The sequence below is a fragment of the Trichoderma breve genome, chromosome 2 (genome assembly GCF_028502605.1).
Source record: "Trichoderma breve strain T069 chromosome 2, whole genome shotgun sequence".
Classification (NCBI taxonomy): domain Eukaryota; kingdom Fungi; phylum Ascomycota; class Sordariomycetes; order Hypocreales; family Hypocreaceae; genus Trichoderma; species Trichoderma breve.
Window position 1 is genome coordinate 1,531,098 of NC_079233.1, and position 27,702 is coordinate 1,558,799.

At 48.6% G+C, this 27,702-nt stretch overlaps 10 protein-coding genes across 10 annotated transcripts; 2 read left to right on the plus strand and 8 right to left on the minus strand.

The window, feature by feature from the left end:
* Positions 1–1,876: 1,876 nt before the first annotated feature.
* On the minus strand, positions 1,877–3,604 carry T069G_02706 (JAB1/Mov34/MPN/PAD-1 ubiquitin protease domain-containing protein; the record flags this gene model as incomplete). The annotated part of the gene is made up of 4 exons (XM_056169916.1): positions 1,877–2,057; positions 2,115–2,853; positions 2,896–3,394; positions 3,467–3,604. 4 exons carry the CDS (start codon positions 3,602–3,604, stop codon positions 1,877–1,879), a joined length of 1,557 nt encoding a protein of 518 aa, XP_056030808.1.
* A 478-nt stretch (positions 3,605–4,082) lies between these two features.
* On the minus strand, positions 4,083–4,671 carry T069G_02707 (prefoldin subunit domain-containing protein; the record flags this gene model as incomplete). Its single annotated transcript, XM_056169917.1, has 4 exons — positions 4,083–4,191; positions 4,266–4,390; positions 4,456–4,526; positions 4,611–4,671. 4 exons carry the CDS (start codon positions 4,669–4,671, stop codon positions 4,083–4,085), a joined length of 366 nt encoding a protein of 121 aa, XP_056030809.1.
* A 465-nt stretch (positions 4,672–5,136) lies between these two features.
* On the plus strand, positions 5,137–6,564 carry T069G_02708 (ATPase family associated with various cellular activities (AAA) domain-containing protein; the record flags this gene model as incomplete). The annotated part of the gene is made up of 3 exons (XM_056169918.1): positions 5,137–5,759; positions 5,833–6,283; positions 6,343–6,564. 3 exons carry the CDS (start codon positions 5,137–5,139, stop codon positions 6,562–6,564), a joined length of 1,296 nt encoding a protein of 431 aa, XP_056030810.1.
* An 858-nt stretch (positions 6,565–7,422) lies between these two features.
* On the plus strand, positions 7,423–9,181 carry T069G_02709 (ribosomal RNA adenine dimethylase domain-containing protein; the record flags this gene model as incomplete). The annotated part of the gene is made up of 2 exons (XM_056169919.1): positions 7,423–7,561; positions 7,629–9,181. The coding sequence occupies 2 exons, from the start codon at positions 7,423–7,425 to the stop codon at positions 9,179–9,181; spliced, it is 1,692 nt and encodes a 563-aa protein (XP_056030811.1).
* Positions 9,182–9,395: 214 nt separating this feature from the next.
* On the minus strand, positions 9,396–9,795 carry T069G_02710 (uncharacterized protein; the record flags this gene model as incomplete). Its single annotated transcript, XM_056169920.1, has 3 exons — positions 9,396–9,426; positions 9,496–9,595; positions 9,684–9,795. 3 exons carry the CDS (start codon positions 9,793–9,795, stop codon positions 9,396–9,398), a joined length of 243 nt encoding a protein of 80 aa, XP_056030812.1.
* Positions 9,796–11,078: 1,283 nt separating this feature from the next.
* T069G_02711 (uncharacterized protein) lies at positions 11,079–11,705 on the minus strand (the record flags this gene model as incomplete). Its single annotated transcript, XM_056169921.1, has 2 exons — positions 11,079–11,451; positions 11,521–11,705. The coding sequence occupies 2 exons, from the start codon at positions 11,703–11,705 to the stop codon at positions 11,079–11,081; spliced, it is 558 nt and encodes a 185-aa protein (XP_056030813.1).
* Positions 11,706–13,760: 2,055 nt separating this feature from the next.
* T069G_02712 (uncharacterized protein) lies at positions 13,761–14,772 on the minus strand (the record flags this gene model as incomplete). Its single annotated transcript, XM_056169922.1, has 2 exons — positions 13,761–14,313; positions 14,384–14,772. The coding sequence occupies 2 exons, from the start codon at positions 14,770–14,772 to the stop codon at positions 13,761–13,763; spliced, it is 942 nt and encodes a 313-aa protein (XP_056030814.1).
* Positions 14,773–15,604: 832 nt separating this feature from the next.
* On the minus strand, positions 15,605–17,395 carry T069G_02713 (amino acid permease domain-containing protein; the record flags this gene model as incomplete). The annotated part of the gene is made up of 3 exons (XM_056169923.1): positions 15,605–15,740; positions 15,809–16,206; positions 16,268–17,395. 3 exons carry the CDS (start codon positions 17,393–17,395, stop codon positions 15,605–15,607), a joined length of 1,662 nt encoding a protein of 553 aa, XP_056030815.1.
* Positions 17,396–18,621: 1,226 nt separating this feature from the next.
* Positions 18,622–19,575, minus strand: T069G_02714 (nmrA-like family domain-containing protein; the record flags this gene model as incomplete). Its single annotated transcript, XM_056169924.1, has 1 exon — positions 18,622–19,575. The coding sequence occupies one exon, from the start codon at positions 19,573–19,575 to the stop codon at positions 18,622–18,624; it is 954 nt and encodes a 317-aa protein (XP_056030816.1).
* A 6,212-nt stretch (positions 19,576–25,787) lies between these two features.
* Positions 25,788–27,428, minus strand: T069G_02715 (FAD dependent oxidoreductase domain-containing protein; the record flags this gene model as incomplete). The annotated part of the gene is made up of 3 exons (XM_056169925.1): positions 25,788–26,043; positions 26,114–26,357; positions 26,522–27,428. 3 exons carry the CDS (start codon positions 27,426–27,428, stop codon positions 25,788–25,790), a joined length of 1,407 nt encoding a protein of 468 aa, XP_056030817.1.
* Between the last annotated feature and the right edge of the window lie 274 nt (positions 27,429–27,702).

Genomic DNA, 27,702 nt, shown 5'->3' on the forward strand with positions numbered 1-27,702 from the left:
AGAGGCACGCGCGTGTGATTTGAGAGCTGCTGGTAACACGTCGTACGATTCTCAACAGCGTGGCCTTGGCTGTGTACGGAGAAGCTGCTTGGCCATTTGCCCAGAGTCCAGAGACGAAGCTGAGAGTCCCTCCCTTCCTTGGCTGCTGAACAAGCTGCCTCGGACGCTAATTGTGCAAGCCTCATGCGCTGCAACAGACGTGCAGATGGCTTCAGTGCAAATCGGCCAATCCTGCCCAGCAGTCCTGGAGATAGCGGGCGGTCGAGTTTTCACCGTGCCGTCTCTTTCGTCCATGCCCCCGGTCTTGCTCGACGTCTGTCTAAGACATGCATATATAGGCGCCAGACTTTACGAGCAGATCATTGCTCAGAACGAAATGCCGTCGTCCGGATTGGTCCCCGTGTCGGGGTCCACACTGCTCATGGAGAAATGAGAGGCGTGCTCGATGCCAGCTGAAAGCTGCAATGCTACGCCCATTACGTCGAGCTTCCTGGCCGGATGGTTTTTTTTGCGAATCGCGGGTTTCTCTCTCTCTCTCCGCCCTTGTGATTGTTGCCCACGTATTCGTAACATTTATCATTCTGCACAAAGCGATGCAATGCACCGGCATATGCAGAGACTCAGAGCACATCCTGTGTTCAAACTTGAGTTGACACGCCGTAAAAGAGCCAGGCAATCTGATCCCTGCATAGATGTATGTGGAGAGGCCAATGGCTGAGACCAGCTCACCGGAGTCGTACATCTATCACCATGGAGACCATGCAATTTAAAAGAGAGAGCAAAGGGATGCCAGGTTGACGATCGGGATCCAATGGACTGAGGTTCGGAGATCCAGATGAACCCTATTACTTGGACACATACGGATCGATATAGAGAGATCGTTATTTGAGTGCCGCTTCGTTCATCCGCAGCTTGCAATATCTTCTGCTGGATATCCTACAAGAGGCGGACCAGGGGTGGTTCATCTCAGACAGGGCTCGATCCATCTGTTTGCTGCGACTGGCCCAGGCTGGCTCCACTGTCACCGCAACTTGGTCCTCTTCATTCTGAAAACCGAGTGGTTGGCTTTGATGCTACTCGTACTTTGTCATGCCCCTTGGACGATTCAAGTTCTGATGATGCTTCATTTCGTGTCCTCGTTAGTATTTGCAGTAAGGTATGAGTTGTTGTACACCGCCCATGATCAAGCAAATATATATTACACAGTAGTTTAGAAGTGCACCCATCTTGTGGGGTGATAGTAACCATCGTTGCCCACCATGCATCTGACAATCTCTCCTCGGATTCTTAACGCCCTGCATTTCCATGCCCTTGTAATGATTTCCATGTCGCGCCGTGATCGTCTGCACAAGCACATCAAGGAGGCAATCTCTTTGTGCGAAACCTTTCAACACTGGTCGCATGGGGAAATTGCACAACAACGCGCTGCATGCGCATTATCGACCGGGAGCTGGTCAACTCGAGCAGTGACTTACATGCTGCATGTAAAGCTACCCGCTTCCTACCCAGTCTCATCGAAATGTACCGTCAATCTTTGAAATTGGCCTTTGGTGATATAAATTCCCCACAGCGACCATCTTGCTTTCTTTGGCGGTAATTTTTCATCAAGACTTGAGCCGCGCATTTGTAGTCCGCATGGATGCTAGATTCTTTTTATGATGACCGCCATTTAATCGCGAGCTTTCAACTCCTTAGATGTTTGGATATGATGATGGCTCCCAGACCAAGAAAATGCCAAAAGAAGGAAAGGAAAGGGCCAAATATGCTCACGTGAAAAAGCAAGAAAAAGTCGCTGTAACATGACCGCATTGCCGGCAATATAACGCTTCACGATGTTCCTTTAATAATCAAGGATTGAAGTCCAGGATGTGTGACATCATTTCATCCGTAAGTCGACTACTTGCAAGGGCATCTTGTCACTCTCGTATACGTGCCCATTAGGGTGATAGGCCTCTCGGTAGAGATTGTCAATAGAATGCTGATGAAATGTCTCTGTGCGATTACAGTTGAGGACGTGATCTAAACCAGGGGGGTGCGTGAGTCGAAAGATGCCGTGCCTGGATCCAAGTTAGTCAGAGTGCTGTTCACGCGAATCGCCTATTCTTCCAACTTACTCATTGTATCTCGGTGCACACACAATGGCGATGCTTTCAGGCATCATTACTTGATATCCCGCATGCGTGTGGAGATCACGAGAACTCATGAAACACGTTTGTGTTGGATGTGTGTGTATCCAGCCCAGCATCAATAGATCTTCACTCATACAGTAATCGAACAGAGCACTTTCGTTTTCCGTTTCGCATGTGTCGGGAGTGGATTTTTGATCCGGAATCAGGAGGCAGCGGACAAAGAGGGCGTTATTGATGGGCGTTCCGCAGAGGACGCCACAGGTCTCCAAGCCGGCTGCCGTGTTCTTGGAGGCAATTTCCAGGAACTTGGAGCGCAGGCTACCGGGTAGAAATATTGATCGAATAGGATCCCCATTCTCAAGATAGCCCCCGGGCTTAAAGGCGAGGCGTTCTTTCTTCGGCTGAGGAATTTCCACCGAATCTTTGGGTGGAAGAGGAGGCTGATGAACATCAACCAGGGGCTGTGAAGGAGCATCCAGTGGTCGATAGTCATCAACAAAAGCCTTGCGGGGCACCTGAGGCGGGATAGCCGATTTTGAAGTATCGTATCCATCTTCATGCCTCAAGGGAGGCAGGTCAAACTGCTCCTTTGGCGGTCTAGTAGGTTGGGGCTCTCTTGATGATGAATAACGGCTTTGTTCGTATTCGACAGGCCTAGATTTGGAAAGTGATGGGTAATAGTAATTATGAGATGTCACTGGAGGACTCCGATCATCTTCCAATGCTGCATCAATATTTCTGCGCTCTTGGGCCATGTCGAGCGTACGTCGTGTTGCCTCCATTTGTCTTCGGAGATCACCATCGTCGAATTGTGACGTTCTATTCCCCGCAGCCCGCGCGTCCCAAACGCTACTATGCTTGCTTGCATGCTTATCTCGCTCTCGCCGGCTTAGCTCTTGTTGTGCTAAATCCACTGCCAGATCCTGGTGCTCAGCCGCGTCCAGAATTCTCGCATTGCCACTTAGACTTGGATCTCGAGCTGCAAAGGCTGCATATGACGATGCTGCCTGCTGTTTATGCCGCTCTACAGCGGGAGATGGTGCAGCGCGTTCCCACTCGTCATACAGAGTCTGAATCTCGGGTTTCAGCTGCTCAAGGTCTTCGAGGACGCGAGGAATCCGTTTCGATAGTAATTTGAATGCCTTTTTATTTTCGGGGTCTTTGAATTGAGGGTGAGTGGGTAGAAATTTCAGGACCAAGACGGAATGTCGATATAGCATCATGTAGGCTCGTCCGTAATCGCCATCCGATAAAGCAAACGATGCCTTGAAATCATGTCAGCGCACGGGTCAAAACGACCTGAGAAGCAGCAGCAGCAGCAGCATTTCTGCACGTACCTCTTGATAGAGTGTATCAGCAGCCCGAATCCAGTGCTTCATAGCGATATTGACGTTGAAGGCAAAGCTCTCGGCCTGAGCTACCAGCTCCTTGACGCTTTGCGGCCGGCCCGCGGCCATGCTCGGACGAGCCTCCATCGCGAAATGTTGGACAAGATGGGCTTTGCGATATGACCGGATAGCGTCTCTGCGAATCCTGGACTTTCTAGGGGGAATATCTCATGCTAGAAGCCCAGGCCGCCGCCAAATATTGCAGAGCAAAAGAGCTGCCTGGCAGGCAGAAAGATTAAATGGTCGTTGTTCCTGGCAAACTTGCAACTAACAGAAGCCGCAAGTTGACGTCGGCCCCTCCAAGACAATATGGCGGGGCACACAACCGCTGTAGACTGGGCGAACAGAAGGAGGGTTTAATTGCATGTGCAGTAAAGCTGGCGCGGCGCCAATGTGTGTAATGTGTCTATATCGCGAACAACTCTTAAAATGGGGCAGCACCCTCCCCATCATGGAACACAATATTCCATAGTGATCGTGAACGCATGAAAGGTTTGTGGCCCAAGCGAAAGTTCTTGGATGTGATGTCAAGTTAGCTTTTCATTTGATCTATTTTTCTCGTCATCTATTGTGCGCCAATGGCCCCTTGAGCCCCCGCCTGAATCTGGATAATCTCAGTCTTCTTCTTCTCAATGTTCCCCTGCGTGTCCTTGATCTGGCCCTCTAATCTTGTACTGCGTAACGTTAGCCGTGCTTCTGAAACTAGGGAAATCATATGCATGTGAAAAGATTATGCAAGGTGACCAACATTTCGCCTCCGATAAAGTCCAGTCGGCCCTTGACGGTGCTCTCAGCCTCGAACTTTTCCTGCTTCAGCAGGACTGGTCCTACAAGCTTGTAGATGGTCTCATCCTCGCCGATGTTTTCAAATTCCTTCAAACTGTTAGTTTCTAGAGGTCCCCCCTGAGCATCTCAGTGGGAGATTGGAGGACACCGACCTTTTGCACTCCCAGGTTTTCTTGTCTCTGGCCCTCCAGCTTCTGGCGCGAAGCCACTGTGTTCTGGAGATCTAGAATAAATGAACATTAGAAACCTCTGCATAACTTAAATGAGGTATAGCTAGATGTAGTGAAGACGGCACCACGTTACTCACCCTGCTGGAGCTTTTGATACTCCTCGGAAAGGGACTGCAGCTTGGCCTGGATCTCGGCCATCTTCGGAGCTCAACGCGTGATTGATGGTTACCTTGTCCGCTTGGTCAGTCACGGCCAGGCACAGTCCAATTCTGCGGAATCTTATATATCAGCCTAATCTTACCTGGCACGACTGACTGGCCTATTCGATGAGTGCTAGAGTCGAATCGGTGACGCCCCGCTAAGTATCAGCAGGCAGCTCCAAATTGCGCCCCGTTACAGAGGTAAAATGTTACCCCGCCAGCGGTCAGTAGCGCAGGTACGGCCTCCATGTTTTGTTACAGTATCCAGTTCCAGTTCATGGCATCATCTGTTCCGCTGATAAAGCCCGACCTTCCTCTGGTGACCAGCTCGACCGGCCTGTCGAATCCTCCCAAGACGGCTTATAAGTGACACGCCCCCTGTCGCCTCGAGTCCCGCTCCGAGGCTGCATTGCCGCCGTCTTTTTGCGCTCGCATCCTCGAACTCTACAAGGCAACCGTCATCATGTCCGTCAACTTTCGAGACCGGGCCATCGCCGAGGTCCAAAAGGCTATTGCCGCGGACAACGAGAAGGAATATCAAAAAGCCTTTGATCTCTACATGTCGTCGATGGAGCTGTGGGTCAAGGCCCTCAAGTGGGAGAAGAACAAGGCTATCAAGGCTACCATGCAAGAGAAGATGGCTACCTACTTGGACCGCGCCGAAAAGCTGAAGCAATTCTTGCAATCCGAGAGTGAGGCCAATGCTAGCGGCGGAAAGACGCCTATGGGAGCCAATGGATCCAGCGCAGGAGGCAAAGCCAAGCCATCAGCAGAGGACGAAGACAGCAAGAAGCTTCGCAATGCGCTGTCAGGAGCTATTCTCCAGGAGCGACCAAACGTGAGATGGGAGGATATTGCTGGATTGGAGGGCGCCAAAGAGACGTTAAAAGAGGCCGTCGTGCTGCCCATCAAATTTCCAAACCTGTTTCAGGGCAAGAGACAAGCGTGGAAGGGTATCTTGTTGTACGGCCCTCCAGGAACCGGAAAGAGTTACCTGGCCAAAGCCGTCGCGACAGAAGCAAACAGCACGTTTTTCAGTATCAGCAGTTCTGACTTGGTGAGCAAATGGATGGGTGAGAGTGAAAGGTAAGTTTCTGCTGGATGGTGATGGTCACGGCGATTCGCGTGCCCTCGTAGCTGACGGTGATTATGCAATTAGACTCGTGAAGCTCTTGTTCTCCATGGCAAGAGAGAACAAACCGTCTGTCATCTTTATTGACGAGATTGACGCTCTTTGCGGCCCCCGAGGTGAGGGTGAATCTGAAGCCTCTCGACGTATCAAGACGGAAATCTTAGTGCAGATGGACGGTGTCGGCAACGACAGCAAGGGCATTCTTGTGCTAGGCGCAACCAACATTCCTTGGCAACTGGATGCTGCTATTCGCCGACGTTTCCAAAGGCGTGTTCACATCGGCCTGCCCGACCCCAACGGGCGAGCGAGGATGTTTAAGCTTGCTATTGGAGATACAGACACTGCTTTGGAAGCTAGCGATTTCAGCACCCTGGCATCGTTGTCAGATGGATTCTCGGGAAGCGATATCAGCAACGTTGTTCAGCACGCTCTCATGAGACCTGTTCGGAAGATTTTGCAAGCGACTCATTTCAAGCCCGTATGTTTCAAGCTTTGTGATCACCAAATTATACCCTGCTAATACTAAAAATTTTCTAGGTAATGAAAGATGGCAAGAGAATGTTGACGCCTTGCTCTCCAGGAGACCCGGAGAAGATTGAGATGACGTACGACGATGTAAAGCCGGAAGAACTATCGGCTCCAGATGTGACACTTCAAGATTTTGAGATAGCTTTGGCCGACTCACATCCTACAGTGTCCAAGGATGACATTGAGAAGCAGATTGAATGGACGAATGAATTTGGAAGCGAGGGAGCTTAGGCAATGGGGCGTGTCTTTGAGAGTACATGGCACAGCGGCGCTTTGAGGAGTTAGAGGGGCATCTAGGCACTCTTTGCACATACAATGTTGAATTCGGGAATCGTAATGCATCTGTCTTACTGGAAAAGAAAAAGAAGCTGTTCATATTCGATTCTTTTTATGGTAGATAGTGGGCCGGCATCTTTGTAGGATGTGATTAATTTTGAGTCCAAGATGAATTGGCATTTGTTTGCATGATGAAATCTATATCGGATGATGAACGATTTTCTACTTAGAGAAGACGGAAGATAGCTCGAAAGTGCACACTGCAGTGGCCGGAGTACAGTAATAATCGAGATATCTCTCGAGCTGAACCTCTTCTTATAGAGGACATTCACATGCTGGAATTGGTAATACCAGCTCGTGTGTTGGCCTGCCCAGGGATGGTTGGCTTGCTGGGTCTATGCGGGAAGCTATTTTGTGTAGAATACTGTATTGCGGAAAAGATTCCTGCAATTTCATTATTATTGCTAAGTGAGTATATTAATGTCTTGATGCACGACTTGACGCAGTTCTCAAGGCTCTTCTTTATAGTGATAAGATTGAATACCTAGGCCAGTGTGGGCGGCATGGAGGCCCATTAAATTCGGTGAGAGCCCCACCACACCGGGCCTCACCTTGAATTCTTTGTAACTTGAACTTTTTGCAGCTTGTTTGACCCTTCTTTTCCATACCGCATCAACATCCTAAACTAGCCTATTGTTTCTCTTCTTCATGTCATTTCATCTTCATCATGGACGCACAAGTCTGGCGAGGTTGCTGCACCAGCCCTCAATAACCTTTGCTCGGGGGGCAGCTACTAAAGCAAAGGCTCCTGACATGCTCAAGGCGACAAGCACCGTAGCAAAACAGCTTGCAGAAACGGGGATATGGAATCGCAGAGGTGGCAGAAAGGCAAGCAAAGCCCCAAAGGCGATAGAGCCTCATAGGGTAAATGTTGTAAGCGAAGGGCTCTGCGGTATGCGTCTCCTCGGAACAGCTTCACGCTTTTATACAACATGATAGACAACTGACCAGTGCTTCAGACGACATTATCCAATACATTGGCACATCATTAGAACGCCATAGAGGATGCGACCTGATTGATTTGAATCCCGGCGCAGGCGTGTGGAGTCGCAAGCTTCATGACTTTTTGGAGCCTCGGAATCACATCATGATGGACCTTGATGCCGAACTGTACAGCCCGTTTCTCAAAGATCTGACTTCAAAAGACAATGTTCAATTGATTCCAAAGTCAGGAATAGTTTGGAAGGATCTATTTGAGATGATACAGACGAAACTATCCCACCAAGAATCGCTCTCTACTGGGGAAGCAGAGCCAATACGCAACGACACGCTGCTGGTCACAGCAAACTTATCCAGCTATCCGAAAAAAGCCTTCCTTGGGTTCGACAGCGTTAGCACCATGGTCATGTACCAGTTCATGTCTAGTATCAAGTCATCCTCGTTGTTTCAGAAATATGGCTTAGTTCGTATGCTTCTGTGGGTGAGCGACGATGAGAAGCGCCGACTCGTCCCCAAGTCACTAAACCGCCGCAAGCGAGGCTCATTCGAAGCCGAGCTCGCGTGCGAGTGGATTCACGAAGTGGCAGGACAAGAGCTGACAGCTGAAAATCGTACTGCGCTGCGCGATGATTGGATTAACAAGGAGTCCGCTCTTAATACACTAGCCAGAATGGAAGCACTGGGCCTCGAGGTGCCCAAGGGACGAGAAGTGAAGATGTACAAGGAATCACTCAAATCAAAGAATCTCATAGGCAAGAAGCTGGCCGGCGTTCGCGTGCCTAATGTCCCGCGGCCTTTCAAGAAGGAACTGGAGGATCTCGAGCACGAACTTGAAGAGGAGCCCCCCGTGGAGTTGTCTCACCGGCTAAAGAGCCTTCGGAGCAGAGAGAAATATGAGATTAACCATTCCAAAATGTACCTTGAATTACTCCAGGAACACGAGAGGATATCAAACATGGGGACAGATAACACGAGCGCGTTTGTGGAAGCCAATGAAGCCTGGAACGAGAAAATCGACAACCTGAAGAAGAATCAGCGAATGGAATTCAACGTCGTGAGAGATGGCTACCATCTATTCCGCCAAAATCCCCCTGCCTTGCTCTGGGACCGCCGAGAATATGAGCCACTCAAAGCCATGCCGGACGAGTTCTTCCCAAACTCGCCAACGGCCTTCTTGGATATCCAGCCCAAGGCGATGCATCCCCTCCTCCGACAAATCGGCCCCAACAGCAACCACGCCGGTGACATATCGGACATTATGCTGAAGTCTTGGTGGAGCATGTCACTCCAGCCGGCAGACAAGGCGATGGAAAGCTTGTGGCCCGGTTTCAGCGATCTGTTTTCAGAGGTGCCGAGCTTGAGAGATCCCACGCGGGGAGGAGTACCAATGACAGGACATGGATCGTTAAGCGCAAGGGGCATCAACGAGGGGCAGTGGACCGAGATGTTAGAAGCATGGATGAGATGGCCATTCCGACCGACGTATGGGCAGATGCTGAGCAGGATGAACGATGATGATGGAGACGTGGAGGATGAAGATGTGAGGTCTGGCGCAATTATGATGCAGGTTTAAATTTTTACGATGGCATGGCGTTTTGTACGATAGATGGAGCGAGAGTGGAATCACTCATGATATAAATGGATAATCACTTTTTGACAAAGCAGTATTTCGTTTCACGTGCGAGATGAATCGTTAAGAAATCATTGTGACGAAGAGCAGGCAGCGTTGATATGGTGTTATTATTACTATTGTACAGTCTTGTTGTAAATCATGATTCGTCCGTTCATTAATTGGACCACTTGGGGTCGACCTTGTTTCTAAATGGCGGATGCAACATTAGTACATACATTCAAGTTGAAGTTTAACATTTGTGTTACATTACTTACCCCGTCACCTTTTCGTACATGTTACGGCCTGCATCCGTAATCTTCTCCTGGGTGTTGCGATCCATGTTGTGGCCGCTCTTCTTGGCGCCCATGGAGAAAGCTAAAGCCCAAGACATGTTGTGTTAGCCGTGTTCAATTTCATCTACCGAGAGAGAAGAGATGGTAAATTCTGAGAGGAGATGGCTTACCCTTGTCGACGTAATCCTCCTTTTGGGCCTGGCCGCCTGCTTGGGGAGCAGCGGGAGCGGTTCCCTGAGTGGAGCGCTCCTCCTTGCCCATAGCCTTGTTGACGAAATCCATTGTGAGAAGTAGATGTATTTGCTTTAAATAATAAGAATAGAGATGGATAGTTTGATTGTAATGATCTGGATTCAATGACAGAGTCGAGGGGAGCATCGAGCTCATTTATATATCCTCTTCCCCCCTCCGTGGCTTATTCACGGGAACCAATCGCAACCATCAATCGCAGCCATGGCTGACGGCATTACTGACGGAATTGAAAGCCTGGGTACCTGGAAGTATGACGGAGCGGCCATTGTACTGTAGAGCTGTGCCTCATTCCGCGTGGCATGGCGGTGATGCTGCTTTCATCGTAAGTACGTCATAGCGTGCAGGACCAAGCTGAACGCATGTGATGGGGGAATTCCTGGAACCAACGGATTGTCCAACTAGGTGGAAGCTTATTGGGAAAATCGGGGCCCTAGAGAGATGCCATGGTTGTGGCTCTGATGCCGATCTTGCATCATAGCCTATGCGGATCTGCACTGTCTTTTTTCTCCGCCAAGTTTCGGAGATGTTGAGGAATTGGATCGATCAGCTACGCGGCATCATGATCTTACGATAAGGTGGAAGATTAGTCTATAAGTATAAGTATTTTTAGATACAAGAAGAAGAAATCAGTGATGGGAAGAGGAATCAATCGACTCATTGGTATACTACCACTACGCCGCAACAAATGAAATCATCGCAGCCACTTGGACCAATACCATATGCTGCTGCAAGACATTTCAACTAGGTTTGCTATGGTTGATTGATTGATTGGCTAGTTTATATTCAAATTGGATTTTAAATTTATACAACGGCTCTCCGCAGCTCGGTGGATGGCCCATTGCATCTATTACAGCTAACCTCGCCCATGTATAACCATTATAATTCCCTCCCATCCATCAAGAATAAATCTTACCGCCATAATAATGTGTGTCAAAAACGCAGTCCAAGAGCCCCAGCCAAGCAAAACGCAAATTCCAACGCCCGCTCGTAATGCATGTAAACGTTAAAACGTTCAAAATCATCCAACATCCAGAAATATCCATACGGCATCCATCATGGCGTCAGCATGAGACATGATAATATCGTCGTCTCTCATGAAATGTGCCTTGTTCGTTTCGTCCATACCAAATGATCGTCCGCCAATAGAGATTGAAGCCCAAACAATTCGGCTTCGCTATTGGCCACCACTTCGCGGTAAAGACCAAGCTTGCGTCACTTTGCTTGCTTTTATATAAAACGGAGAATAGAAAATCGATCGTCGTTCTTTCTCTCTTTGCTTCTCATCCCTGTCCCATCTTCGTCTGGCATCAGTGTCATGACCTGGCAAAAACCTGGTAAGCCATAATCATGACCCAAAACAGAAAGATGCCTCCCGTCAAGGCCATGGCAAAGACCAGGTCCCAACACTGGCAGATCATCTTCTGCTGCAGCCAGGCCAACGTCTCTTGCGTCCGGCCCTTCGGATTCTGGTTGAAAACGTTGTTGTTGCAGGTGCTCTGGATGGCTCCGTTGGGCCCCCAGAGTTCGAGCGAAACGACGACGAGGCCGACGATCCACAGGACGAAGAGCATAAAGGCGCCAATCATGACGATGGCGGGTAGTAGTCGACGTTGGGCGATTAACCAGAAGACGCCGAATATGAAGAGGATCGCAATGGCGCCGACGGTGATGAAGTAGGGGAAATACCTATTAAACAATCAACGTTAGTATCAAATTGCTTCGTTAACGGACGAGGCAGAGTGCAGTAAGCCATACCAAGGAATGGGTAGCTCGAGCTGATTCTGGATCTGGATGAAGCTTCCGAAGACGCCGATGATGGTCGCAGAGCAGAGCAGCATGACAAAGATCCAGAAGTTGAGCTGCAGAGGCGGCCAGTTGTAGGTTCGGATGTGAGTCGTCACGACCTTGCGCTCGTAGACGACAGAGGTGCCGCTCAGCATTGAGCGTGTTCCCGCCATCATGAGGACTGGAGATTGGTGTTGCTACGGCCCGTACCCTTGCTCGCCTGCGGTTATTCTCTGCCTTCCACCTATAAGCTAACGCTCTCTAGGCGTTTCGTGTCAATCTCTCCTGATTGTGTATAGGTATATAATCGGCTCCTGCTGCGTATCGAGGATGGTGGGGGGACGAATTCTTGATCGTTGGTTGATTGTGTGGATGGATGGATTTCGAGAGGTCAATGGCTATGTCTGCATGTGTCTGTCGCTTCGTCTATGGTCCAAGTATCGTTTGGAACAAGATGTCGGTATATAACGAGCGAGACTCAGCTCCCAGGGGCCACAGCTGACTTGCTCTGTCGCCTCGTTGGTTCCGATAGGTGAGGTTGATGCACGACGGCGGAGCTACCGCTTTCTCGTCTGGTCCCGCGTCCTTTGATGACTGTCCGTCTGATGACTGTCCGTCTGATCCCCCCTCTGTCTCTCCAGCATGTACCGGTACAAGGCAAAAAGAGACCAGAAGACGATCAGAAGAGAAAAGCCCCAGCCGCCCTGTCGGATGCCGGGCCCTCGATGCGGGTTTCCCCCCCAAAAGCCTGGGTCTAGGTCTGCTTGGCCTTGCTGCTGCAACCTTGAGCGCCCAACCAGCTGCGGTGCACGGAGCCCAAGCCCCCACTGCTGGAAGAAGCGTGTCGAGCACTGATTGATGAAATCTGGTCGAGAGAATGTCGGTCGAATGAATCTTCAGGCCTCCCCTTGCATGTGCGTCAGTTTTTTTGGGCGGCGTGAACCAGGGGGGGTGGAAAGCCGTTGAGAAAAAGCTTCGACGTACGATGGTTTCTGGTGAGACTATTGATTCCCACCGCCTGAACTCGTACTTGAGAGATGTGACAAGTGAAAACAAGGAGAATCTTAGAAAGGAACAGAGGAGCAATTGTCAGAAGCCGATGCGACAGCTCATGTACGTACTTGGCCATGCAAGTGCGCGCGTTGCAGCAACCGTCAAGCCGGGCTGTTAGTACAAGTCCAGGGAAAATCACAATGAGGGGCCATGATGGATATTATTAGAGGGCGGTATCGCTGCTTCGAGGTGGCTGGCAGTTCTTTTGGTTTGTGTGTGTGTGATCCTCTTTTCGACAGCTAAAAATGAGATGGCTGGGAGCGGGAATAAAAGGCACAGGCACAGGCACAGGCACAGGCACGGGAGAGCTTCGTAGCCTATTATCCAAGACACGGACTAAGAATTAGCAGCATTTTTAACCGCTAAGCATCTTACACTGGCAAAGAAAGTTGAATGGAGACTCAGTGTGTAAACAGCTTACATAGATGAGCTCTACAACCGGGCACGAGCCAAACCAAGATGCCTACCATGTACTACCATCCATGTAAGCAACAGCCCTCCCTCCTCATAGGGTTGCATGCATCGTCCTTTGATATTCAAACCTTTCCTTACCGCCTAGCATCACCGCCCTTATGATTGCTTGTACTTGTACTCTCCGTGCTGCTGCTCGCCCCATAGCGGAGGCGGGCCCTTGCCGTGATTCGCAAAGCTCCCGGGGGACTTGAATCCCGCCTCCGGGCCTCCACCGCCTCGCCTCTGTTCCGGTACGCCGTTAAGCTGCTTGTTGGCATACGAGTACATGCATGCATTCACATTGATGGTTGAGGGGGGGCGTATACAGAATATAGAGTACAGAGCGCAGAGTGCAGAGTGCATACATTAGTTCACACATTCTGTATATGTAGCCTTATTTCCGACACTGATGCAGCGAGATTCAGGAATAACACGCAATGTTTGCCGTCCCCTTGGTTGCTGTGGGTTGTGGACTGAGTAGGGCTCTAAAGATAGAATCTGAAAGGTAATCTTTGGATCATCCTTCGCGGCAAGTATGTGTCATCAGATATTTTTGCTGTGAGAGCAGTGTAGAGTACATATATTTTTCACTAATAGACGGTCTCCCATCCAATTGAAGTTCGTTCAGTCTTGTCCCGCATACGTTTACATCAAATCATGCTGTGAAACTCAAATCATCCATCAAATCATCATGTTACGTCTGTCTATTCCCTGTCATCTGGGTGGAATACCAGTGCTCGAACTTCGATACTCTCTCGCGTTGGCGCACTTGCAGGTGAAGTCGAGTCCGAAAATGCGGTATGCGGCACCCGTCGTGCCCTTCCATCCGTCTTGCTGTCAAAGCACTTAATGAGGAGGACCTCCTCGGGCGTCAAACCAGACTTGTAAAACCACCTGTGTCCCTCGTTATACCTCACGCTGAGTGTCTCTCCATTACGGTTAGGGTAGATCAGGCCAATTGGGACCAGATCCTCCTCTACAACTGACTCTGCCTCAGCAACGGCCAAGGGATCGCGTTGGACCTGTTTGATTGGACGCCAGACATTGATGATCTGTACGCGGCCCTTTGAAAGCTCTTCTGCTTCCTCAGGAAGGTGAAATGGAACACGAGAGGCTGCCGCGGTGTAAGACTGATCGATATGGACCCGCTGGACAGGGCCACGAAGGGCTGCATCTGAATTCGCCGAGGTAGTGGTATCGTCGGGGTTGTGGCGGCGGATGGTATGATCAAAGATGAAGATTTTGGATGCTCCGGTTCTATATGGCGAATGTCAGCGTAAGGGGGAAAGAAGAAAAGAACAGGCGCGGGACATGGAAATTGACTTACACATCCTTGAGGAGCTGCTCTGTCTCTGGATAATACTTTGCTTTAATCTGGTCATCGTCCAGAAAATCTTTCTCGATCGAAGTATGGCGATGGAATTGGAATCCGCTCTTGTCGAGGGTGTACTTGTCCTCTTCTCCCGCAACGTCGTGGATTGTTACCTGATGCGACGCAATCGGCCGGTTGGTATACGTCTCGGGCTTTCCAACGTACGTAGGCGCAGGAGGAGAGCCATCTTCGTTGTCCTTGAAGAAGTTGAGAATGGTATTTACGTCGTGCTTGGGAATGCTCTTGTAGGTCGTTTGTTGATCAAGCTGTGGCTGGAATTGGACTCCCTGAACGGAGTTGAAGCCGGAGCTGGGAATAGCACTCTGAACTGCAGCGGCCGCCATTGTTTCTCCTTTTATTATGGCTTTTACAAGTTAGGTGTGGGAGCCGTTATTTCAAATTATGGTTTTCAAGGTGAGAGAATACAGTATGTACGTATGCACCGACTTATAACAAGCCGAAGACTCTCATACGCCCTACACTATACATATATATATGCTATCGGGTCTTGCAAGCATTCCCCGCGAGCACGCCATTTCTCTACCACCCATCATCAGAAGGGATTGATAATCCAACCCAAAAGTGCAACATCCAATCCAATAGAAACGTAACGTCATAATCAGGACTTGACACGCCCTTCCCCTCAGCTCTTTATTCCGAGGTAAGCGGGTTGATTTGAAATCTGTATTTGCGAGCCTCGCGTTTGGCATTGCCTGAAGGAGCGCGAAGGAGCGGGGACTGCAGCCAAGATACATGAATTGGGCCTTAATGTGATAGCTCAGTTAGAGTTTGATCCGTCAGGACATTTTGAACTACTCCGAAATCTTGCTCCTACGGCTGACGCCTTGTAAGCGACAACCAACTCTCAATGCGTGATTGATGGACGGATTGATGAATCATCGCCATGAAACATCATCTGCGGAATTGCGGAAAATCCTGAGAATGTAGTTATAAATTTGGTATTAAAAATACATATCATGATAAGTAAACAGTATGCCCAATTCGTAACAATTCAACGCTTGCGATAAACCAAATAGCCGCCAAATCATGAGATAGCTTTCAAGCTCAAGCTCTGCTTACCACGCAGAATCTAAAATTATGGAGATTCTAGGTTCTTATGAATGTAAAATAACCCGATTGAGTAGATGTCGTGAATATAGATATGCTCAGCTTAGATCATTCATAGCTATGCACAACCCTTGTAATAGCTGTTCCGTCATCAAGGACTTCGCTCTTTTCTTCCAACTTGTAACCTCCCCACTTCGGCAGAAGAATAGTCCAGACATACCAATATAGGACGCCACCCACGATACTAAAGAGATAGGGCAAAAGTCAGTGTCAGTTCATCAACAAGCTTTATCAGGAAAGGTGATAACGTACGTGCCCATCCCTACTACCGCATAAGTTGCATACCAAAGTCCTCCAGAGGGCTTCTCTTTGGGAGGGAAGAACGGGGCAGCAAGCAACGCAATGCTCAGGATGATTCGTAGTATAACTGCTGGTAACCATGCTTTATAGGGTCTCTTGAGGTCTGGTCGTTTATATCGTAGCCACACAAGGCCAAATCCCATGGCGAGGGTAAATACCTGACCAGGGTAGCCCTCTACTTCGAGGATGAAGGAGTATACCTCCGTCGTGGGTGGTAGCACAATCACAAAGAATGAAGGTATAAAGTTGACGATGAGGCCACCCAACGGCGAGTTCCAAGGCTTCGTCGAAGCAAGGATATCAGAAAAGGGAAGAAAGCCCTGCCGAGCAATCTCTTGCTTTAATCGCGCCTAGTACAAAGTCGTCAGCCAAGGTTCATATAGGTGAAATTGCCGTTGTGACTGAACTTACCATTGCAAATGCAACCACGAAAACATTTCCCACTGCTGAAAGAGCAACAGCTAGAGTTAAGATCTTTCTACCCACTTGCTCGCCAAACAAGCGTTGGAAAAAAAGAGCTGCAATAAGTTCGCCGCTCCCCTTGATCTCATCAATGGGAACAACGATAAAGTATGCCAAGTTGATGAGGGTATACATGGCACAAGAAGTAAACAAGGCAGTCAGCGTTACAGAACGCAGAGTCCGCACGGGATCTTTGACCTCATTCAGCACGTTGCTAACATTGTCCAGTCCGGCATATGCGTAAAACACTTTGAATAGTGATGTTGACATGACACCCCAGTTCCAAACAGTGTCGTCCCATAGATGGTCCCATGATAGCGGATTCTTTTGTTGTACCGAGGTATCCAGCGTCGGCTGGAACACCACAACGTAGAGGCCAGCAAAAATCATGAAGACGATAATTCCAACCTTGATCCAGCCAAGGAAGTCTTGTATCTTGATACCTGCTTTTGGAGTCACGGCGTGGATGACCGTCACAGCGACCAGGAGGAGAACGGCCAGTCCTTTAGTAACAAAGGCGCTCCCATTTTCAACGCCGAATGCAAACAGCACGTAACGACTGAATATGACGCAGTTGCTGGCCGTAAATCCCAGGAAAACAGCATTGATAGCGACTTGCGTCGTCGCAAAAAGTCGCGGATGTCTATATGTAAACTCGAGATAGACTTTGACGCCTCCAGATCGCGGCAGCATGCAGCCGTACTCGAGTGACACGGCCAGACCGGCGGCTGCAACAAGTGTACCGACAATCCATAATAGTAGTGCCAGGCCAGGACTACCTACCGACTGAAGGATGGCTCCAGGTGTCGCGAATATGCCGCTACCGATGACTCTGGATATTACGAGGATGTAAGCGCTCTGCCAGCTTAATGTTCGACCGAGAGTAGACGTCTCCGGTAACACATCATCTTCGATGGCCCGAGACGGATGAACATCGCCAGCGGCGTTTTCTGTTTCGCTCAGCGTCGCTCTCGTGTCATATTTGTTGTCGTCTGGTCCTGGGGACAAAGGGCTTGGAGAGCTCTGAAGCAGCGGCTGCTGTTCTCCGCTATCCGCATCATTATCACGGCCAGCCATGATGTATGTATGCTTGGCGACGTAACCTTCGACACGGAGCCTGTAGTAGTAATATCCAAGATTATCCTGTTGCTCAAGGCACCTGTATATATCGCAAAACACAAACGAAACTCTGTTTTCACAGTAGGCTTATCGGGCACAAAAACAGAGTTGCCACTGCCCAATGGCCTGTGCTGCTTGGTTCATCGAAACGGCATTGCTACCCAGAGCCATATCACAGCAGCCCTGATATCAAATCAGAATCAACAAAGGATGAAACGCACGCACACACTCCAGGTCATCCGAGGCTCCCATGCCCATCAAGGGCCAGCGTGACACGCACACAAGACGCGCCCTCGTCAGCCAAATAGTTTATTGCGCGATTGGCTCGATTAATAAGGCAGACAAAGCCAGCTTCTGAGACACCCAAATTCCATGGCGCGAGTGCAAGGAGCTCGCACGCCATCGCTCTTTGGCCACAGATAAGAGGTCAGCATTTGGGCTTCCTTATCATTCCGTCAACAATGCCGGAAATGCTAAATAAAGTCCACGGAAGCTATCCCGATGGTACGCGGAGCATGGGAGACATGTGTGTAATTATTTGAGGAATCTTTTAATACATAACCTATGCAAGGATAGTCCCGGAATTGAAAGGATGGCAATGTGCGACATTGATGGAAAGCTGCACGCTCTTAAACTGAGACCTACATCTGTAGATGCGCTAATAATCCGTTGTGAAATACGCCACCCCAGCCTATGGCATTTTCATATTTATTATTGAGTTGAAAGATCAACTGATGACTACATGTTAGAATCCTGTATTAATTGTTCTATTACATGCAAATACCTAGCTTGCTTAGGTAGTTTACTAATCGAGTTGTCAATCGATTCTCTTCAAATATCTATTTCATAGCCAACCACTTTGTATAGCAGGCCTAGACTTCTCAAGACCGATGCCAATGAGTTTATAGATGCTGTATGACTGAAATACGTGCACATTCTTCCCAAATGCGTAGACCTAGATCTTGCGTCTGGTAGATAATAATTAAACTACTCTCAGTCCATAAACTATTAAGAAGAGAAAAGAGCCACATCTTTGTAGGCGGAAGGGATGGACAGACCTAGTCACAGCTCTATGCAGACCCAACCGCCCAACAGTTATACCCGCAATTCTGAATAAGAAGTCTCCTGAGAAACAACAGAATTATATCATTTTTATATACCACATTGTGCGCTATTTACATACGTTATGGAAATCCTGCCAGCATGGCCATGAACGCCTCCACAGCTGTGGTTTTGGGAGGTGCTAGTGCCATGACTTCTTTGCTGGCTGGGTGATAGTCGCGCGCACACTTTCCTGCCCATAGGGCCTCGACGGTGGTAAACATAGCAGGAATAAGCTTATCAGGGATACCCATACCCTTGACGGCGCTGAAATAAGTGTCCTTTGCGGAGTAGGTCACATTCTCGACCTTCTCACCAATGTAGTCCTCGACAATCGTGACAATATCTCTTCCGGTAACATCCTCAGGGCCGTGGAGAACATACTTGCCGTGATTGTGGGGTGATACATCATCAAGAGCCAGAAGGTGTGCGGCAACATTGCCAATGTCCTCAGGGTCAATCAATCCGGCAGGAGAATCTTCTGACGAAAGCACAGGCAGCACTCCCTGCTTTCCTGTTTGCTTATATTCTGCAATGAAGCCAAAAGCAGGGCCCAGCCAGTACTGGGTAAAGAAATTCGGCTGAAGTGATGTCCACTGCAGCTCTTTGAACTCTGGCTGACTCAACAGGTTCTCGACTGCCCAGTGGGAGCGGGCATATGGCGTGGGATTTGTGGGAGAGATAAATTCCACAAAGGTCGATACCCGAACAACATACTTGACACCAGCCTGTAGCAGAGCTAGGTAAAGGGTGGACTCGTCCGCAAACTGATGAGGCAATGTGTGCGGCGCAATAAAGACTCGTACTACCTCCTGGCTCTTGAGCCACTCAACGTCAATATCAGGCCAATCCTTCTCTAGCCACTCAACACCATCCACCTCTGCGGCAAGTCGTTCGGCCACTGAGTTGTTTAAGGATCGAGTGAGAGCAACAACGCGATACTTGGTGGTGCTTGATTTGAGCAGCGCGGGAAGGCCACGGACAACGCCTTTGCCGGTGTTACCGGTAGCACCAATAATCAGAATGGTCGGAGCCATGATGACTTGGGGATTCTGCAATGCTTGGAATAAAATCGATATGTATAAGACGTTGACTATGTAAAAAGAAGAGTCAGTTCGTAAAAGTAACAGAGTGAGGGACAAGGACATAGGCAGGGCCGTCAACTCTTTAAATACAAGACTCACAGGCAAAATACTTCAATACTTCGGCGCACGAACCGCAATCTTTACGAGAGAAATTCCAATAATAGTATAATATATAATCAACTTTGCAGATAAACCCTGGTATCGTTCTGTTGATTCGCCCATTTGCTGCTTTTATCTACATCAAAGATATGCGGGACAGCGAGATCTTCCGCACTGCAGCGGCCACTTGGTTTGGGCACGCAAGCGGTTCGTAAAATACAGAGACCGCAAATTGAATATACACAGACATGAAGAGAATACGCTCACCATTCTAGATGAGTTTATTATGGCGGGTATGTGCGGATTGTCTGTTTCTGTACGCTGATCTTTTCTCGATTCCAGTACCCTCCGCAAACTCGGCCCGCTATGGGTCCATCGTCAATCATATGAACCGGCCGGAGACTAAAAGAGACATGAAAAACTTTAAGTTTGTTGATTTCAATGTAACAAGGATTTCATTGAAGATTTTTCAAAGCGGCGCGGCTTATTTCTTGCCCTATAATCCTCCAATTCATGAGGGCTACTTCGAATGATCATGGACATGTAAGATGGGAACATGCTGCATCCCATCATTGCCAATAGGGTCGTCATTAAACCAGCCTCGTATTCAAAACAAAAACCCACTCCTGCTGTGATAATACTGCGTAGAAAGTGCGAAGGAAGCCTTGAAGAGACGTCCTTCCATTGGCTCGATCCTTCTGGGCGAGTTACATGCCCGAGCCACCTCGGCCCGCCTTCTCCAAATCTCCGAGATAGTGTTGCATCGCATCAGAATCTGACAGCAGGACGATACGACGCCGGACAATCTGAGCTTGTTCGACACTCGACGCGTCATTCTAATGCTGTACGGAATATCCAACCCATCCGATACATACAAGTTGCGGCAATTTAAATGTGGCTTACCACAAAATATCTTTTTTGTAAGCCGTCAACAACCTTTTCACGTGAAAAAAAGAGATATACGGCGATATATAATGTTTCAAGTTATAAAACAAGAATGATAACTCAGTAACACAAGTTGGCTATGTAGCATCTTGTGTACCAAGTTTATATTTACCCAGTACCTCAGTGATAGGATCAGATATTGGGGAAATATATCTATAGTAGCCGGTACCAAAAGGAAGTCATCATAATAGAGAAAGTAGCAATAGTAGGAGGAAGTGGAGGCATTTATGAGATCTAGCAGCAGATAGCTAAGTATATACAAAAGAAACAGGGCGTCTTCTTCGTCTCATGAAGCGCCTCTCATGTTTGCCAAACATTCTCCGCATATAGTCTTGCGTCAAAAACAGAGCGATGATAATATCTCCTTCTCCTTCTTGTGGATTTCTCAGGAATAGCAATTGAAACCTCAGTACCAAATCATTGCTAATCTCGTAGACTAAAAGGCTTTCCCTGTTTCTGATGATTACAACCCCCTAGTGGCATTCAGGTGTCTATGCGCTTGCCAAGCAATGCCCTTTTTGTTGTCTCTCTTCCTATCTTTGTATAGTTATCTTGCGACGATTCATGTCAAGTTTTTCCAGAATCACAATCTTGATATGGTGATTTGAGTCCCTAAGCCAGTTCCTTGCCGTCGGCTGTACATCTTGTAAATTACATCTTCACGACAGGTAAACCAAATCGTCAGCATCGAATAAGTCCCTTTACTGAGCTTCACACAGAACTTAACTGGAGATGCTGCCTCTTGGTTGAGGTAAAAGATCGCGTCATGGGGCTTACAGCAATTTCATGTATTTTATGCATAGTGCTTAGTATGGATTTACGTCTATGGTGTATTATTATGATCACTGCTACAACGACATAGCGCGTATGGGCTGTATTACAATTTTCAAGCCGTCCACGAGAAGAATTGCTCCACTCAAGAAAGCCTTTTACACATCTAAATGCAGTATGGATCGTAGAAAGCACACCAAGGATGAAAGAGCAATCATCGGGTTTGCAAAAATAACGGGTTTCCAATCCCATTTCCAAGGGTAAACTCACCGTACTTCCACCCCGATGCACAAAACGGCGATCTCCCGGGCGATCGGAGAACGTTGAGATCGGGAGCGGGTACCAAGCACTTGGGCCCTTCTAGACCAGCAGCCTCATATAAATGGCTCCGCAGTTGTTCAGCTGGCTTAGGATCAGGATTTAGCTGGCTTTGTATCCAGGACTGGAGCACCACACCACAATCAATAGACCTACTCCCTGCCCATCTAAACGCAAGTGTCGTCTAATTAAGGCGGTTCTATCGTTTCATCCATATCACTCGCCTCAAACCCACACCAACTTACAGATGACTTCCTAGCAACTTCACTAAGGAAAGGATGAGAAGGATACTATAGACTGGCGAACCTAACGAGCCGTGTCTCCTCTTTAGTGCTACTTTGATCATCATGTAAACAACCTCCTTCCCCTTTCTTTCTTGTCCGACCCCTTCAAAATACCTACCCGGCCTTCGCCTGATGTCTTAGTTCTATATTTGGCTCATGTGGCTTCAGCCTGAAATCTCATGAGTTATTGCCAGCCTATCATTGCTACAAAACATTAGTAGCATCTCAGTTAGTGTATGGCGGTGTATTATATGTGAACCTTGATCCTTGTGCCCGTTTTCCCTACATATCTGGTTCAAGCTGATACACTCTAGTCAGTACAATATGTTAAGTTGTAATTCTCTCTTCGTATTGCGCAGTCCCACTTCTGTAACATTCTATACACATTATCTTTGTCTCTTGCGCTGTTAAGCCATGTGGTATCATACAGTTTATCTAGCCGAGCTACTAGGAGTGGCATTGAGTTATGGTTACTAGTATATAGTTTGCTGGATATGTAAACAACATGATATTGGACTCGTGACTAGTTACAAGTGCCCTAAGAGATCAAGTAAATGCGAGGCACTCAGTGTGAGGCATATGAATCGAAGAAAGTGTACTCCGTAACGGTCATGTAGCTGCAGTGACTCGCCTCATCCAAGAATCAGCATCTCCGTCGTAGTTACAGACCCAACAAGTAGGGGCGTATGCTTAAGATCTAGTCCTAACTTCTCACTGTACCATGGACAAACTGCTCCGGATTGAGCCTTGTCTTCCTCATATTCTCACACCCAACAACGGTACAACATCATACTAGTCTTACCATGAGGGTACCCGAGATTATGCGGCTACAGCGGATGAAGGAGTGGGATTGGGGCACCCGTAATGCAGGTTATGCCTCGAATGACGTCCTACTCAGCTGGCTTCAGCACGGCAACCCCACGATATGTGATGTATCACTTCATTGTACTTAACCGAGTGCATCTTTGTACTCTGTGTTAAAGTGGTGATTGGAGGAACTAGGACAAGGATCTCATGTGAGCAAATACCAGAACGTTCAAGACTACATGTGATCCCACAAACACGGCATATATCATGCAGTATTGCGAACCACCATCTGTAGGGGCATGTAGTTGCAGCAGTACTTTTGCACCCCCAAGATAACGCCATTAGCTGGTGTGGGATTATAAATGAGAGAACAAGAACCACTATATGGGGAACAAATGAATCCCATTGTTTCGATCTCAGTGGCATATAGATAGTTTCATAATCTAGCACTGTGACCGGAGGAAGACCTTGTCATCATCCGCCTCACTGGCTTCTCGGTCCTCGGGACAATCGTATGCGGTCCGTCCCTGATCCTCTATCTAGTCTAATTGACTCCTTGCTGGCTTCATTTCCCAAAATACGCCCTTAGGGGAGAGTGTTTTGTCTTGTTCAGCTGTCTACGTAACAGAACCTCCTTTACTCTTTTTGTACTACTACCTTTTTATCCGAATTCCCAAAATTGTGCCAATGCAAGTAAAAGCCATGTATACGCATCCGAACATGCACAAAAATGGTCTGATTTATTTATGCCGTGTCTGGTTGAGCTCATTTCCTCGTCGCGGTACATCCATAACAAGGGGGGGCTGCACCTTGCCTCCCTATTGGCAGTACTTCTTGACATGTCCCTTTTCACCCTAAATCTAGTCTAAATGTATTCATTGCATTATCGTTCTTGCAGCATTTCGCACGTGGTGTCTTATTCGAAACCCTCTCCCAAGTAATCTACTTGAAGTAAACCGTCTAATGAAGGGCACCAGGCACCGGGGATCTGTCATAAAGGATACATACGTCAGTAAATGACCGGCGGAGGCAGCTCCGAGGATACACACATTGCGATTGGCTATTTCGGATTTGGGTATTTGATCAGGGTCTTTGTAACGCAAACATCCATGTACGTCACTCTATCAGGCTGAGGAATTTCCAGGATAGCCTTGGACATTTACGCGCACACAAAATTCCAGCAGGGAATAAGACACACGAGTCGGTGATACTCCGTAGTTACTCTGCATTTTGTGTCCTGTAACCTGTACCTTTCCAATTCTGATGGGCGTCATCAAAGGTGTTGGTTCGAGAAGGCCGTTTTCATATATATATGCAACTTGTCATTATCACTTACTACTACTGCATAATCGAATAATCGTGCATGCGGCACATCTACATGCATCATTATCCCTGACAGCCTCTGTCTCATTCAACCCTCAGCTCAGCGTGGCAATGAATCAGAAAAAGGTTAGAAAACGGCCCCCGAAAAGAAGGGGGTAAACCACCTCAACCGTTGTGATATCTGCGCGGAGGCTTTCCATGCCATGCGTGTTGGGTCAAGCAAACGAAAAAAAGCAAAAACAAAGAAAAAGAAAATAAATAACCGAGACCGCCAAATACCCCTGCCCTCCCCATCCCACCCCAAGCCGCTCCACGGACGAGTGGCATACGAGTACTCGTAACACAGGTCAATACGGTTACACCCTGCGTCCTTCAGCTTGTCGGTCAACATTTTAATTTCCCCATAGGGACGGCGCCCAGACAACTGAAGCCTCCTCCCATTCACAAACCAATACAAGAACAGGTCTTGTCTTACATTTCAACGCTAGCAGCATCCGGGCCAAGGATCTTTCACCACATGAGCCGTTTAGTCCAAAAAATCAACCACCCCGAACATCAAAAAAGCAATTCACGCTTTAGCTCAGGGCATTGGTTGATAAAAACTTTGTGTCAAGCTTTTATCCGTCTAAGAGCTCCACGCCTTCGCGCTTCGCACCATATCAGGACTCCTTGGCCAACAAGTCTCGCTGCCCCTCTACGAAGAGGGCGTACGAGTAATAGAACAGCTATCCCAATGAAGGCTACCTCCTGACGAGGCTAGAAGGGAACTCCTTCGCTCATCATATCATAAGCGCCTTGGTTAGTTAGGCTGGGCGCCTCAACGGCTGTCAGTCAGGCAGGTCCGTCTTTTATTGTGAATAGTGACAGACCTCCCGGCAGAATGCCTTGGCAAGATCCCCGTAGACAAAGATTGTCAGACGAGAAAAAGGAAAGGAATCAATAGTGCCGTCCATTTGTGAATTGATGAAATCATCATTCATGCGCATTGAAGCAGATGATGGAGAAGGCCAAATCTAGACTTGATTCCTGACCCCGATCTGTATCAACCCAGCATATCCCAAACATCGCGGGGCTTTGTATGGTGCGGCTGAAGCCCTATCCATGCGGTTGCTACTGTGCTCGTTATGCCGTAACGTTCCGTGTCACCGTATTCCGTCTATGCCGACCCCTCCCACGGTCTTTCGCTACGGTCTATTTGAAAATTTCCGAGAATGACGACTTCAAGCCGTTTAATGTCAGTTATGAAGTAGATATGAAAAGAGCCACTCAAAGACGAAAAGGAATAACAAACGCTGGGAGATGGAGGGTGGGATTCCCTGGGATTCCCATGTATTCCCATGTAAGCACCGTGCCCCAAAATTGATATTCCAAGCACGAGGCCATTCTTATTTCAAAATTGAAGAAAAATTGGTAGCATAAATAAATCAAAACTAAATACATGTACCTGAGAGAGAAAATTCGTTTACAAGTAGTTACTGCCATGACCCCAGCGTATACCATTTCTTCAGCGAACCGCCCATTTTTGCTGGCCCTGTCCCAACCCCGGCCTTCATCCCCTGCCGTTTCCGGTATGAATCTAATGTGACTGTGTGCTGCACTCGCCCTGCGCTCTGGAGCCTACGAAATCCATTGCTGTAAATCTCCCACAACTTGATAGGTCGGGTTGGCAGAGTGGCCATCACCGCTTTTCTGGTCCCACGCCCATCGGTCTGCATAGTCTGCACCAAGGAGGCCGTGCAGCATATCAACAATGTAGTCACCAATCACTGGCAAGAACTTCCAGCCGTGAAAGGAGCCACCTGTAGCCACGTACAAGCCTTCGCAGTGAGGGTGAGGCGTAATAAGGAAGTCATGAGTCGGTGTAGAGGCGTCCCTAGAGTACTTGTGTAAGTGTGTGTTCATAAAGCCCAAGGGGAAAAAGGAAAACAAGGGGCTTATCTTACCAGCAAATGCGGTACGACTCAATGGGCAGATTTTCAACCTCCTTGCCATACAGACCATCAAACGTCTTCCTAGCACACTGCTTGAGGAAGGGAACGAATTCCGGGCCGGTCCACGTGTTGTAGTCCGATGCTTCAGGTGTCATGGACATCTTCTCGCCCGTAATAGGGTTATCGACGTAGTTGGTGAAGCACATATCGCAGTTGAACTTTATGGTCCCATCTTTGAGGATCGACATGCCCTCGCCTGTGTCTCATATCATTGTTAGCGACTGTTTCCCGTTGCCGTATGCTTGTAAGAGCAGCTGAAGGAAGGGAATCCTAGCGTCCTCATCCTGGTGCTGGAAGTGGGGAGAGGGGGGGCGGGGAGCCAGTTCCGTTGAGGAACCAACGTTTCTCAGTACGACGCACCTTTAACCTCAGGGAGGCAGTTCTTTAGTACGGGAATGCAGGCAAACTTTTCCTTCTGCTCGCCTTGCAGCTTGGAGTAGAAGCTAACGGCGCCTGTTGCAACCAGACGGTCACCGATGTGGAGCTCCTTGTTCTCTGGGGCGCTCTGGGCCAGGAGAGAGCCAGTCCTTGCACCTGTGCAAAGCAGCACCTTGTCCGCTCTCAGGGTATCGCCATTGGCGAGCTCGATCCCCACGCACCGGCCGTCAGCGCCGAGATCGAGCGACTTCATCTCGCCAACCACGTACTCAACACCCAAGTCGACTGCAGCTTGCATGACGGCCTGCAATGCCTTGTCTGCCTCCGCATACCCCACCGTGGGGTTGTAAAGTACCTTGTCCAGGCTGCCGAAATTCGCTGTAGCATAGACGCCGTTCCAGCGTGCTCGTACCTCATCAACTGACAGGAATTCCGCGTCGTTGGCAACTCCAACGGCCCTGTACGAAGCAACACTCTTTTCACCAAAGTCAGATGCGTCAGCTCTGAGCATACCGACTTCATGGTACCAAGGGCTATAGAGCTTGTCCGCACGCCACATGGGCATGGCCCTGATGAGCATCCGCATATAGAGCTTGTCTGGATAGTCATCTCGCACGATCTTGTTGATGTCGTGCGAGGCAGCTCTTGGGTTTGGGTAAGGAGCAGTGTCAAGAATCGTGACTTTGAAGCCACCTCTCCTGGCAAGGCTCAGAGCCGTTGCAGCGCCGAAATTACCGGCGCCAACAATCAAAACTGATGGTATATCACTCTGGATGGAGGAGGCCGACGAAGCCGGGGATGCTGGCTCAGTGTCTGGTGCCTGCCTCGGTGATGGGGGAGTAGACATTGGCTTTGAGGCCTGAGAGGTTGAACCTGTGACGATATGCATCGTGTGAAAGGTAGTACTGATTTGTGTCTAAACTGACAACTTGAAGAGGCAAAGAAACGTTGCTACTGAGATGTAAGAGGATGAGACGGTTGTGTCTTGTCCTCTGTCTTTTTGTCTTTTTCCAAATGGAATTTTTATATAACAGAAATGGTGAGGGAAAACTGAGAAGTAAGAAGATGTTCTTGTCTGTCTGGAAAGCTGTCTTGAATTGCTTGCTGCGTCGAGTTCATGAGAGGAGGGGAATGAGCAGAGCTTTATACTTGGGGAGCCTCCC